This window comes from Macadamia integrifolia, chromosome 5 (genome assembly GCF_013358625.1).
Source record: "Macadamia integrifolia cultivar HAES 741 chromosome 5, SCU_Mint_v3, whole genome shotgun sequence".
Classification (NCBI taxonomy): domain Eukaryota; kingdom Viridiplantae; phylum Streptophyta; class Magnoliopsida; order Proteales; family Proteaceae; genus Macadamia; species Macadamia integrifolia.
Genome location: NC_056561.1, coordinates 32526121 through 32538540, shown reverse-complemented (window position 1 = coordinate 32538540; position 12420 = coordinate 32526121). Strand labels below are relative to the sequence as shown.

At 35.8% G+C, this 12420-nt stretch overlaps 1 protein-coding gene and 1 long non-coding RNA gene across 2 annotated transcripts in view; one reads left to right on the top strand and one right to left on the bottom strand.

The window, feature by feature from the left end:
- Nucleotides 1-6611: 6611 nt before the first annotated feature.
- LOC122079756 lies at nucleotides 6612-7479 on the bottom strand. Its single transcript, XR_006140530.1, has 2 exons — nucleotides 7020-7479; nucleotides 6612-6814 (listed from the first exon to the last, which is right to left on the bottom strand). It is a non-coding gene; the product is annotated as an uncharacterized LOC122079756 (long non-coding RNA).
- Nucleotides 7480-7644: 165 nt separating this feature from the next.
- The window catches only part of LOC122079755 (WD-40 repeat-containing protein MSI1), a 16787-nt gene continuing 12011 nt past the window's right edge, over nucleotides 7645-12420 (top strand). The window contains exons 1-3 of the mRNA XM_042646464.1: nucleotides 7645-8193; nucleotides 11251-11577; nucleotides 11857-12009. Of these exons, the coding sequence (XP_042502398.1) occupies nucleotides 7849-8193; nucleotides 11251-11577; nucleotides 11857-12009 (825 nt within the window). The 5' untranslated portion in view covers nucleotides 7645-7848. The remainder of the gene's footprint in view (nucleotides 8194-11250; nucleotides 11578-11856; nucleotides 12010-12420) is intronic.

Genomic DNA, 12420 nt, shown 5'->3' with positions numbered 1-12420 from the left:
TTTCTTTTCGGAAAGAAAATTTTATTAATTAGGAAAGAATAAATTCCTGGTTCGAACATGATCCAACGATCGACAAGGAAAGGGGCCCACCACTAGTTGAACATGATTTTTGTTACAGGCCAATGAGCTCTATTGTGATCCCCATGTAATCATCCTATGTTCATTTTTTTTTTTTTTTTTTTTTTTTTTAATGACCAACCTCGTAATGACCTTTTCAACTTTTATTTTATTTTCTTTAAAAAAAAAATTTTACTTCATTTTCGTATATATACTTTAGACTTTTTTTTTTTTGGTAGAAATACTTTAGACTTTATTAAATGGAAAAATTAGTCTAACAAATTTTTGATTTATTTATATATTTATTTTTAGGTGGGGTAGTATGAAATCCAACAAGTAGGTAGTTAGTTATGTTTAGGAGTGTCAATCCATTGGTTTGGTTCGATTTTATTTTATTTGCGGGTTTTGATGTGAGAATAGGTAAATACAAAACCAACCAATAATGAAAGATTTTTAGTATCAATTAGTTTGAGTTTTTATTTGATTTGGCTTTATCTTATTAGTTTTGATAGGTTATATTTAATTATAAGGGGAAGGAGGAACAGATTTTTTGTATGATATTCCTTTTTATCTTTTGAATATAAGACTTCATTAATTAAAATAGCTGTGAACATTAGCAATACATGTATCAAGAATTCTATATTTCCTATGTATAACTGAGCATTAGTGATATGATTAAATAATAGTAAGCATTCGTTGAAAACTTGAGACAAAAAATAAGTTGGGAGAGTGATTTATAAACATAAAAGAAATGAGGAGATCATGCTCTAAGGCAACGAACCGGTGTTATTATCCTGAATCAATTTGTGTAATTCCTTTGAATTACTCTGAACTTGTGTTAAGTTCCACTCTTTCTACATGGAATTTTTTAGACCATATAGAGTACTTATGTACACTGCATCAACTACATCAACGTTTTTTCTTGTCACCAAATAATTAGCACAGAGTAAGAAAAATTTTTCCCTAAACATTACTCCACATGCCCATGTAAAATAACCATGAGATCTATTTGAAACACCAGTACAAATCAAAATATTGCTTATATTATTGTTTTATATCAGATTTGTTTCAATTTTTCATGTTTGTTTTGGTTCTTGGTCTGACTCATACTGATCCAATTTGGGTTCGATTTAACAATACCCCAATTCATTTTCATCATTTTTCAAACTAGGGTTTGACAACCCTAATTAAACTGGACATTTTTGAGTTATCAGGGGTCAGGCCAGTCCTAATAAGGTTCTAAAACTCAAGAACGATCAAGGTCAATATCATTCAAGAACATAATGGATAGGATCATATCGGACATATCTATCCTCTATTTTTTTAAATCAATTTTATTACGATTTTACCCTTGAGTCATCCATGTGGAATCGGATCAAAAAGGTCAAAATCAAGACCGATACCGACTGTTTGGTTCCATTTATTAGAACCATGGTCCTAATTGGTTCTGGCCCTTTGGGACCAGAAAGCGATTCCAAGCCTAAGAATCGGATTATTTTTTATTTATTTATTTATTTTGAATAACTCAAATATTTATTCATTAAAATACTTAAAGATGAATTCTCCTTTGGTAAGTTCGTAACATGCAAATAAATCTAAAATTTCAAAATCTAAATCAGCACCTCAAATATGGTTTATGTATGATCTTTACATGGTTTTGGTCCAATTATTCGATTTTGGAACCATTTAGGATTCTCATACCAAAACTGATCCATAAGCATTCAATTCAAACATCTATAACCAAAACCATCCCCATAGACTCATAAACAAATCGGTGGTACCCACCCTCATCGAGGGGGAAGGGGAGGATTAATTGCTCTCTTGTCAGGGTGTTTGGAAAAAAAGGTTTTGTATTGATTCATTATTGAATTTGGTCGGAGAGGAATGCCAGAAGACATGAAGGTGTTTTTAAATCAATGGAGAGCTGCTTTGCTATGCTCAAAGGTGAAGTTAGTTCTCATACCCTAGTTCATTATGGGTCCCCCATTTCTATTTCTGATCTGATGAGTGCTAGGAGTCTTGGTTTCTCTTGGGTGGAGCGCATCCATAGAGATTGTTTTGAAATTTTATGGTGTTGTTCCCTGAGAGAATGGTGGAAATAAAATACGGATAGATGTTCTCTTGGGAACCCTGGTATCTCTGGCGCAAGTGGTGTCTTTCGTAATGAGATGGGGGAGGTAATGGCAAATTTTAGGGATTATTCGTACCAATTTTGAAGCGGAATTTTTTGCTGTAATCTCATAGATTGTTGATGAACACAATAATGTGTGAAATCTTAGGGATATAAATGTACATTTTACCCCACTTTGGATAGTACTACTTTTATTTTTCTTTTTTTTTTAGTTTCCAAGTTTATAAGAGAAAGTGCTTAAAGTGAATCAATAACTAGTCCAAAGGTGGGACCCACTCATTGGTACCACATCCTCTCTCCTACAAAATCCTGAAGATTATTCTCTCTCCTTGCCACCTCACAAGATCTTGAAGATGCTATGCAGAGATTCATTTATGATTTAATCAAGATTGCAAGACATTGGTTAATATTGCAATGAATGAATAAAATTTGTTAATTTTGAAAACGGATTCTCTATTTTCTCACACAATATCTCAGAGAATGAGGATTTTTATCAATATTTTATTTTATTTATTTTCTTAAATAAGACTTGTAGAAGCCAGAAGGCAAGACAAAAGCCCTATAAAAGCCCCTTCCTCCCCCCTCCTAATTATTATTCCCCTTACTTTATTTTATAGTTTATGCTTAGTTTTCTTCTCTCTCACCATTTAGTTTTAGTTATTCTCTACTTTTGCTTTAATTACTTTTGTAATAGTTTTTTGAAAAAATTACTTGATTAGCCACTTATGGATTTTCATTTACAAAATTACCCACAAAAAGTTTCAGTTAACAAAAATATCCAAAATTAAGTCTTCCTTTATAAAATTACCCACTTAAAATTTAGGTTAACAAAAATACCCAAAATTGAGTTTGGGTTTACAAAACTACCCACTCAAAGTTTAAAAAATTACATGATTATATGTGAAAGATGAAGACCCACTATTTTGTGTAGTTTTGTTAACCCAAACCTGATTTTAGGTAGTTTTGTTAACTGAAACTTTGGGTGGGTAGTTTTGTAAACCTAAACCCAATTTTTGGTATTTTTGTTAACCAAAACTTTTTGTGGGTAATTTTGTAGAGGGAAACCCAAAAGTGGGTAATCATGTAATTTTTCCTAGTTTTTTTTTTCATGTCAATTAATGCAATCACTCTTTTATTCTTATTCAGCCTTTTATGTTTATGATTTATTCAATTGAGTTGTAATTTTTAAAGTTATAGTTATAGGCTTAGATTTAGGTGACAAGATCATAAGCCGTGGAGCATCTTTTTTTTTTTTTAAGTTCAGTTTTTTTTGTTTCAAGATTTGTTTTCTCTAGTACTAATAATTTTAGATTTGGTTTATTCCACATCTAGTTTTTAGTAGTGGTAGTATCTCAAATCACCCAAGCTTTCAAGTTCAAGGGTTGAAGTTCAAGTAAGTAGGCTCCTTCAATAGTATTCTCTCCCCCCTCTCATTCCCTCTTCTGACTACCCTGTCTTTCTTAATTTAGGATTTTAATTTCAGTCGTTACATTATTGCTATCCCTTTCCCCCAAGGTTTATGGCTAGTGTATGTGTTGGCTTTGCCCCTTTTAGCCATAGAACCATCAATTTGTTGCTTTTATTTTAATTGTCTCCCTTTTCATAAAGCCAAGTAGAGTAACCCTTGTAAGAGTGACTCTCTGATCAAGTAGGGAAGCTCATATTATGATGCATCCCTCGGGCTAAGTAGAGAAACCTACTCGTGAGTCTCTCTCTAGCTTTCTCCCCTTTCTTTTACTTTATTTTTATTTTAGCATTTTTTTCTTTTATTTTTTTTAATTGCGTGGGATGTTTATTTTCACTTATTTATTTATTTAATTTTAATTGTGTGGCTTGTGTCTTTAAATTAGTAGATGATGAATGGTTATGACATTATTTTAGATACATATATTTAGGACGGTAGTTAGAATTAGATCACAACCATTAATAGGTTCACTTCGCATTATTAAAAGAAAAAAAAAATAAAGTGGCTGCTCTCTCTGAGTTCAACCCGTAGCTACACTGATTCGTACGCTTGCGGTTACATTTAAAATCTCAAACAATTGTGCATACAAAAAATCTGGGTGTGCAAAGGCTGTGGATCAAATGTGATTCGATCGCAGTGGTCACCTTGTTGTAGAAAAACAGGGTCCATTGGCTTGTTCGTTAGATGTGGTTAGCTTGTATGAGTTTCTTGAATTATGTGGAGTGAAAATTCAGCCATTGCTTTCGTGAAGTTAATTCAATTGCTGATTTTTTATCAAAATTTACACCTCCATCTCAAATTTCAGCCCTAGTGACAGTATGGTCGGCTTTGGTCAAGATGGATATTGATATGAATGCCCCGGGTCGTCCTAGATTCAAGATGACTTGACAGTGTTTTTTATGTATTTTTAAGTTTAGTCTTGAGGGTGCTGAGTTTTTGGGCTCCTTTCTCTGTTGATGGCAATGCCGAAGGTGGAGTAGGAGTTCTTTATCAGTTTCCCAATTGGCTGTTTGGGGTCATCCCTTGATTCCCTTCAGTTTGTATATTATTTTTTTGTTCTCTTTTTATTTAATACAAATGATTTATAGCGAAAAAAGGGGAAGATTCATTGAAGTCTCAACCAACAAACATTTATTTATGAGCAATAGATCTTGCAAGAAAGCCTTATCATCAGTTGTCAAACAATGCCCTCTCCACTTACTCATGTGGAGAGGGAAATACTAAGTAGAACTAAGCGATTTACTGTAGATCAAACGGTGATGAGTAATTCGACAAGAGTGTATAAGTGTTCATGCTCTCATCAGCATAAACAGAAGTCATGAGCCTGAAAATAAGCCTCCCAAAAACCCTGCCTAGGGTAGAGAGAGAGAGAGAGAGAGAGAGAGAGAGAGAGAGAGAGAGAAAGAGAACATTGGCAACCCTCCTTAAGAACCAAAAGGAACAAAAAACAAAATCAGCTCTTAACAAGATAATATCCTTAACAATGGTGATAATCTCCAGGAGGAAAGTAAAGAGGGGGAGGAGAAGCATCGGACAAGAACCTCGCAATTAGGAAAAAAAAATGTAGTATAGATAATAGAATATTATGTTATATAACCTATACTTCTATTTTTCTTATATGAAAAGAGCAAGGGAAATTTACATGTGTAGTGAACTTGTGAAGATCCAAGGGCTAGGAGCCCTCATACCTGCAACTCAAGGTGCTCTCAGTCCTTGGATCTACATTATACGATGTAACGTGCTATAGAGGATTTGCATTTGGAAGGTTTGGAACGAAGGACTGAGAAGCCCTAATCGATCAATTTTGGAGTTTTTAAATTAAACTGGCTGACATTATTAAACGATATGATTCAATTAACAAAATGTACTAATCTCTTACAAATTTAGTAACGTTGTAACTCACTTGTCATTCAAGAGTTTTTTAGGAGTGATACATATAAATTATTATTATTATTATTATTATTATTATTATTATTATTATTATTATTTTTTTTTTCTGATTATGATGATCCATTTACTTGAACCTTGGGTGGGATTTGGTAGTAATATTTGTAATATGTGGTTTTTTTTTTGAAAGATAATCCATCCATGAGAAACGGATTACACTCCTATGAGCTAACCCAATATCAACACAAACACATAGGTTGAATTAGGCCAAATTATCCTACGAATAAGGAAAGTGGAGTGGGAGGAGAAAGAAAAAAAAATAGTAACTCATCTCATTGTGGGTGGCACAAATATTTTTGAAAAAATTACATGATTATCCACTTTTGTGTTTTTCTTTATAAAATTACCTACAAAAAGTTTTAATTAATAAAAATACCCAAAATTAAGTTTAGATTTACAAAACTACCCACCTAAAGGTTCAGTTAACAAAAATATCCAAAATCATGTTTAGATTTACAAAATTACCCAAAATAGTGATTCTTCATCTTTCACATATTAACATGTATTTTTTTGTTACTAAAACTTTGAATGGATAGTTTTGTAAATCCAAACTCAATTTTGAGTATTTTTGTTAACTTAAACTTTAAATAGGTAATTTTATAAAGAAACACCTAATTTTGGGTATTTTTGTTAACTGAAACTTTTGATGGGTAATTTTATAAGGAGAAACCCAGAAATAGATAATCATGTAATTTTTCCAATATTTTTCCCTTTTTAATAGAAAAATTTACATCCACCTCCTCTTGTGTTTGGCTTTATTCCGTCCTCCCCTTGAGTTAATCTAACACCTTTAGACTGATTTGAGGTCTGATCCATTAAGTTAAAAACCATATTTTAATTAATGCCCACAATACCCTTCCCATTTTCTTTAACCTACCAACGAAGAAGAGAACCTACTTCTTGGTTTGGAAAGGTCACTGAAATCTGAGCTTCTGTGTTTGCTCCGGCGACGAAAGGTCAGCGAAATCTCACTGATCAAACACGGTCCTAGCTTCACTGATGCCAATCATGTCCACATAACGATCAAATTTACCATATCAACAATGTTGTACCAGCTTGAAGCCTTAAATGTTGCCAGAAACGAAAACAAAGAAAGGAAAACTAATTCCTAAAGCTACACATATGCTTGTTGAGGTATGTTAAACTGAAGGTTTCTCGAGCAACAAAGACACGGTCCACTGCAATATGATCTTCTTCTGTCTTCCCTGATTCAACTATAAAGAACTGTCACTTGCTCCTTATCAGCAAAAACAAAATCAACAACATCTTCCAATGCAGAAGATCAAATACAAACATTCATGTAGTAAAAATCACCAAACCCACAATCTCAAAACGAAGAAATTATCAATTCCCAAGACATCAAACTAATATTACACAAACCAAAAATCAGAATAGAATAGAATAAGTTACTGCACTCACAAATCGGGCTCTGTTCCTAATTTTCCTTCTCAAGATCTCTACGGAGGTGACAGTTCATGATTGAAGAGGTAAAAATTTGCACAAAACCGAATTGCAGCGAGTAAGTCGCAGCCAAATGGGAGCAAAACAGAGAGGGATGCAAGGATCGTTTGGATGGGAGAGTTGCAGCGGGAGGACCTCCAATGGCACCACAGAGCCGTTCCCACAGACGATCCGATCAAACCCTAGGAAAATTCACCAACAGAGAACATCCTAAGCACAACCAAGGTAAATGCAGCCTCCTCTCCACCTTCGCCGGAGAGTTCCCTTCACTTCGCCGGAAAATGCAACCTCCGATCCTCCTTTGCGCTCCTTCTCTTTTTGTTGGGAATTTAGGATTCATCTTCTAGGGTTTTGTTTCATAAAAGTGAGAAGGTGTAAAATAGAAATTTAAAATTGGGGTTTAAATGTTATGGGTAATTATATCTTTTCAGTTTCAAAATTAACACTTGTCTCACTGTCAGTTTAGATGAATTTAAATGTAATAAATAAACTTGAGGAGGGAGGATGTAATATAAACAACCACAAGGGAGGTGGATGTAAATTTCCCGATTATATACCATACACCATTGTAAATTAAAATCGAAACTCATCAAAACCCTCTTCAGCGGGTAGTGTCGTATCCTTCTCCATTACCGCTTCACTCTCTCCCTTCCTTCTTCTCTCACCGTCTTCTTTCCCTCCAAATTTTAAAAGTTTCTCAGAACCTCCCGCCATTAACCACACCTCAAAGAGAGGAGATAGAAGCGAGAGTCTATTGCGGTGGTAGTCCAAAGAGTGAAGAGGATTCATGGCCAAGGACGAAGACGAATTTAGGGGAGAGATTGAAGAACGACTGATCAACGAGGAATACAAGATATGGAAGAAGAATACACCGTTTCTCTATGATTTGGTCATTACCCATGCACTGGAATGGCCTTCTCTGACCGTACAATGGCTTCCTGACAGGGAAGAGCCCCCGGGGAAGGATTACTCTGTGCAGAAGATGATATTGGGAACCCACACTTCGGAGAATGAACCCAACTATCTGATGCTTGCCCAGGTGCAGCTTCCCTTGGAGGATGCTGAGAATGATGCGCGACAGTATGAAGATGAGCGTGGGGAAGTTGGGGGTTTCGGCTGTGCTAATGGAAAGGTATTATGTTCCTTGTGCCTGTTATTTTTTGTCCCTTTTTGGCTGTTTAATTAGGGGAATTTCTCTTGGCTTCCCTCTGTTTCCCAACTGGATATTGAAGATTATGTGTATTTTTTCATATTTGTTACAATTTTCTTCGTGGGCTCTTTGATTATTTGTGGCTATAGGGTTCATATTGAACGTTTTAGGTTTCTTTGGGCGGGGGATCATTGGACACATCGATTTTTGGGGTTCAGATGAGAAGTGTTATTTCTTTTGGTTTGGGACTCACTTGATGCATCGGTATTTGGTTGTTTGTGAATAATGGGTTCAGAAATTGGGGTTTACTAGACGCATCAGTCTGTGTTGTCTCACTGCTGTTGATATGCATATCATTGTTTCTGTTTTTGTATGCCCCCAACCCAACTCTTCCAACCTATCCTATGGACTGTAACATTTTTGTTTATTAAAAAAATTTATGCATATAAACCATAAGGGAATACTTTTTTCCCTTTCTGAAAGTTTGATTTTGAAGTTTAAAGATTTTGAACTTCCTTGAAATGTACTTTATTCCCAATTTGCTGTTTTATCTTATTTGGATAGTTGAGTTGGTAGTGTTGGCTTTGATTTTTGTTGTATTGGTTATTTGGATGTTTATTTGTGTTCTCTCATGCCGTGGCGAGTGTGTGTTTAAATATTATGTAGAAAAATTAGTTTTTGCTAATACACTGTTATTCATTATTTTGGATATGTATGTATGTATTTGAATGAATGATCTCCAAGGTACCTACATAAGCCAAAATTGAGGTCCAACAAAAGTAATTTGCTGCAAGTTATCAAATAGATTACTAAGAAATTCCCAATCAAGGGACTGGTATAGAAGAAGATTTTATGTACCACTGGTTTTAATATGTCTAGAGCTCCACTTGTAACATATCCTTACGTCCTTAGCACTCCTCTAAGTTGGTCCTGGATGCTAATCATTGACCTTGGAAAATCAGCGTCACTAACCAAAATCTACATTTTCCTCTAAAGGGTTGAGATGGTGTCAAACTTCCCACTGCTGCATTTGCCTCTGAATCACTACGAGTTCTTCAATCCACAAGCAATGAAAAATGTTTATGGCCTTGGTGCAAGTGGGAGACTCAAACCATCTATCCTCTTCTTTCTATTTTCTGTTTTGTTCTTAGTTCTATTTCTTTGTTCTGTGATATTACCACATCTGAGAAGGAACGAAGGTCAGTTTACTCAATTATTGCTGCTGTACATCAGAAGACTGCACTGTTAAAGTCCCTTTGAGTTCTGGTCTTGTTCATGTTTGTGTGTTTAAAATATCCGTCCTGAGTTGTTGTTAACTTTGTTGGGTGTTTAAGGGTTTACATATTATGATGTTCACTTTCTGTGAAAGCGTACTGTCTGTTCTGTTATTGGTATTATTGCTGTGACCTACTGCTCTTTTCACATTTTGATTCTACTGTGAGACTAGTACCCAATTGTGAAGTGTAAACTGGTCTTACATTATACCAGACAACTGTGAGTGTCTGTGATCTCCTATCACATTCGCCAGATATTTTTATCCATATTCTCAAAGACACAATATTAATTTTGTTATAATTTTCTAGCACACCACCTCTCCATCTTAGGCTGAAAGTCAAGTCCGTTTTGTCAAATTGTGTACCTTGCAACCTTTGAATTTTTATACATTTGATGCATTGAATCACATAAAAGGTCTTGGAGTTGGTGTTCTCCTCTCCCTTTCTTCATATTCCACACTCAGCAGAAGTCAGCTGCTATTTTGGAAAGTTGTCCTTAAAAAAGTCAAGAATGCCCTGTGAATTACAGCTTATTTCCTAGTCATTGATACAAACATATAAGTTGTACCTCATTTGCATTCTAACATGTAAAATGCACCTTAAGTAGCATTTTCACTGTAATAGTTGGTTGTACTTGTGTCTCCTCCTCTACTCGGAAGTTTAGGTTTATCCAATGGTCACTTAAGTAATCTACCCCAATGAATAGGAAAAGCAGAGGTTGCTTGACTGAAGCCATGAGAATTTAATCATCACTATCCTGTTGGTGCAATTATTGCTAGAAGTATTCTTCTTCTGTGGAACCATGTTTTCACCATCAAATTGTCTTTACCTCTTTAAAATCTGCTCTGCATATGTGTTTTGCGACTGTAAGATCAGCTTCCTGCAAAGCAGTAGCTGGTCTATCCACCTTTATCGAAACATCCCCACCCCACCCCCCCCGCCCGCGCGCGCGCACGCGCGCGGGGGGAAGCTTGGGTTCTTCCATTTTTCTGGATGCCATTAAGTTTGTTATTTGGATTTCTGATCTCCAACTGAATCCTATTTACTGTATCTCAATTTTTCATCCCAATTTACAGTCTTACTCAAATGCTCTCATGTAACCCAAAGCCCCCATTAAGAGGCCCTCAAGGCCTTAATATAGAAAAGAAGGCAGAGTGAATACAGTTGGAGACAAAGCTTCGGAGTGGAATAGCTTGCTTACCATTTTCTTTGTGCTTACTTTATATGATTCTTAATGTAGCCAAATCTGGAATAAGCCTGAAGTTTCTTTACCATTTTCTCTGTGTGCCAACTTTATGGTTCTTAAATGTTCTTCACTTCATTTTTTTCCCTGTGAGTGTGGGGTTAGCCCAATAATGCTTTAAGCCTTTATTTCTGGCATATTCATATAAATAGAACCGAAGGTTTGAACATAAATAGTAGGATATAGCTGCAACTGTGCTAGACTGTACTGAGAAAGATTGTGATATTACAGATATGTTGTCTCATGGATGTGCATGCCTGCGAATTCTTATCTTAAAGAGGACATGACACAAGACTTTTATGACATGATATTTTATTTGGGGTTAGGGGTGTTTGTCTGTGCGACTTAGTATCCTTTCTTGAGTTTTTTTGCGTTTCTTCTCTTCATTGATGCTCAGGCTGCATACCTGGTACCGGTTTTGCTGCTTATATTTTGCTGCATGATATACTTTTCTTTGTTGAAGCAGAAGATGGATATTCTGCGAAGGCCTTTAACGCTCTTATTTGGAATTCCCATTTGCAGGTACAAATAATACAGCAAATAAATCATGATGGAGAGGTTAATCGGGCTCGTTACATGCCACAAAATCCATTTATTATTGCGACCAAAACAGTCAGTGCAGAGGTTTATGTTTTTGATTACAGCAAACACCCATCTAAGCCTCCTCTGGATGGTGCATGCAATCCTGATTTGAGGCTGAGGGGCCACAGTACCGAGGGTTATGGTTTATCGTGGAGTCTGTTCAAGCAAGGTCATTTACTGAGTGGTTCTGATGATGCTCAGATATGCTTGTGGGACGTTAATGCTACTCCTAAGAATAAGGTTCTTGAAGCTCAGCAAATTTTTAAGGTAGGAGTTCCTTGTCCTTTTTGGCTTTTGGCCTAAAGTGTTCCTTGTTGTACTTGGTATACTGTACTTGTTTCTAGAAGCTTTTGATATCAGAAGTCAGAAATTAGGAAGCTGATGGTTCATTGTGAAACCTCATCGGTTATTTCAATCTACAACATCTGCTTATTCATATCTTCCTATTGTACAAATTTCCTAAAAATCAGGAAAGCAGCATTTGATATTCCAGATTAGGAGGGGAAACAGTTTATTGATCCTGCTGTGAAATTTCCTGTTAAATAGGTTCATGAAGGTGTCGTTGAAGATGTTGCCTGGCATTTAAGGCATGAATACCTTTTTGGTTCGGTTGGGGATGATCACCACTTGCTTATATGGGATCTGCGTACACCATCAGCCAATAAACCTATCCAGTCTGTGGTTGCTCATCAAGGTGAAGTGAGTATTGTTTCCTCTCTAGCTCTGTTGCCAGGGAAGGCTTCTTTCATTTACTGATACGGGTTGTGGTTTTTGGTCTCTGCTATTCTTGTCTTTATATGTGTTGTTTCATTGTCATGCATTGTTGTTTATTATGATGAGGTTAATCTTGAAATCAATGGCTCCCCCCCCCCCCCTCCCCCTTCTAATTTTTTCATATTTTTGGTTGGGGGTGGGGGGACTTAGTATTTTCCTGTAAGTTTTTATCCATAGGTAGTTACTTGATCTAGTTGGGAACTTAGGATTGTCCTGTCAATTACACTAGGCTATTGATGCAGGTCAATAGGAGGATCTGCTGGTGGTGGGTCAGATGCATGTTTGAGAGAAGAGACAGCAAATAAGGAGCGCCAAATTTTTTTTTTGTGTTTGGGG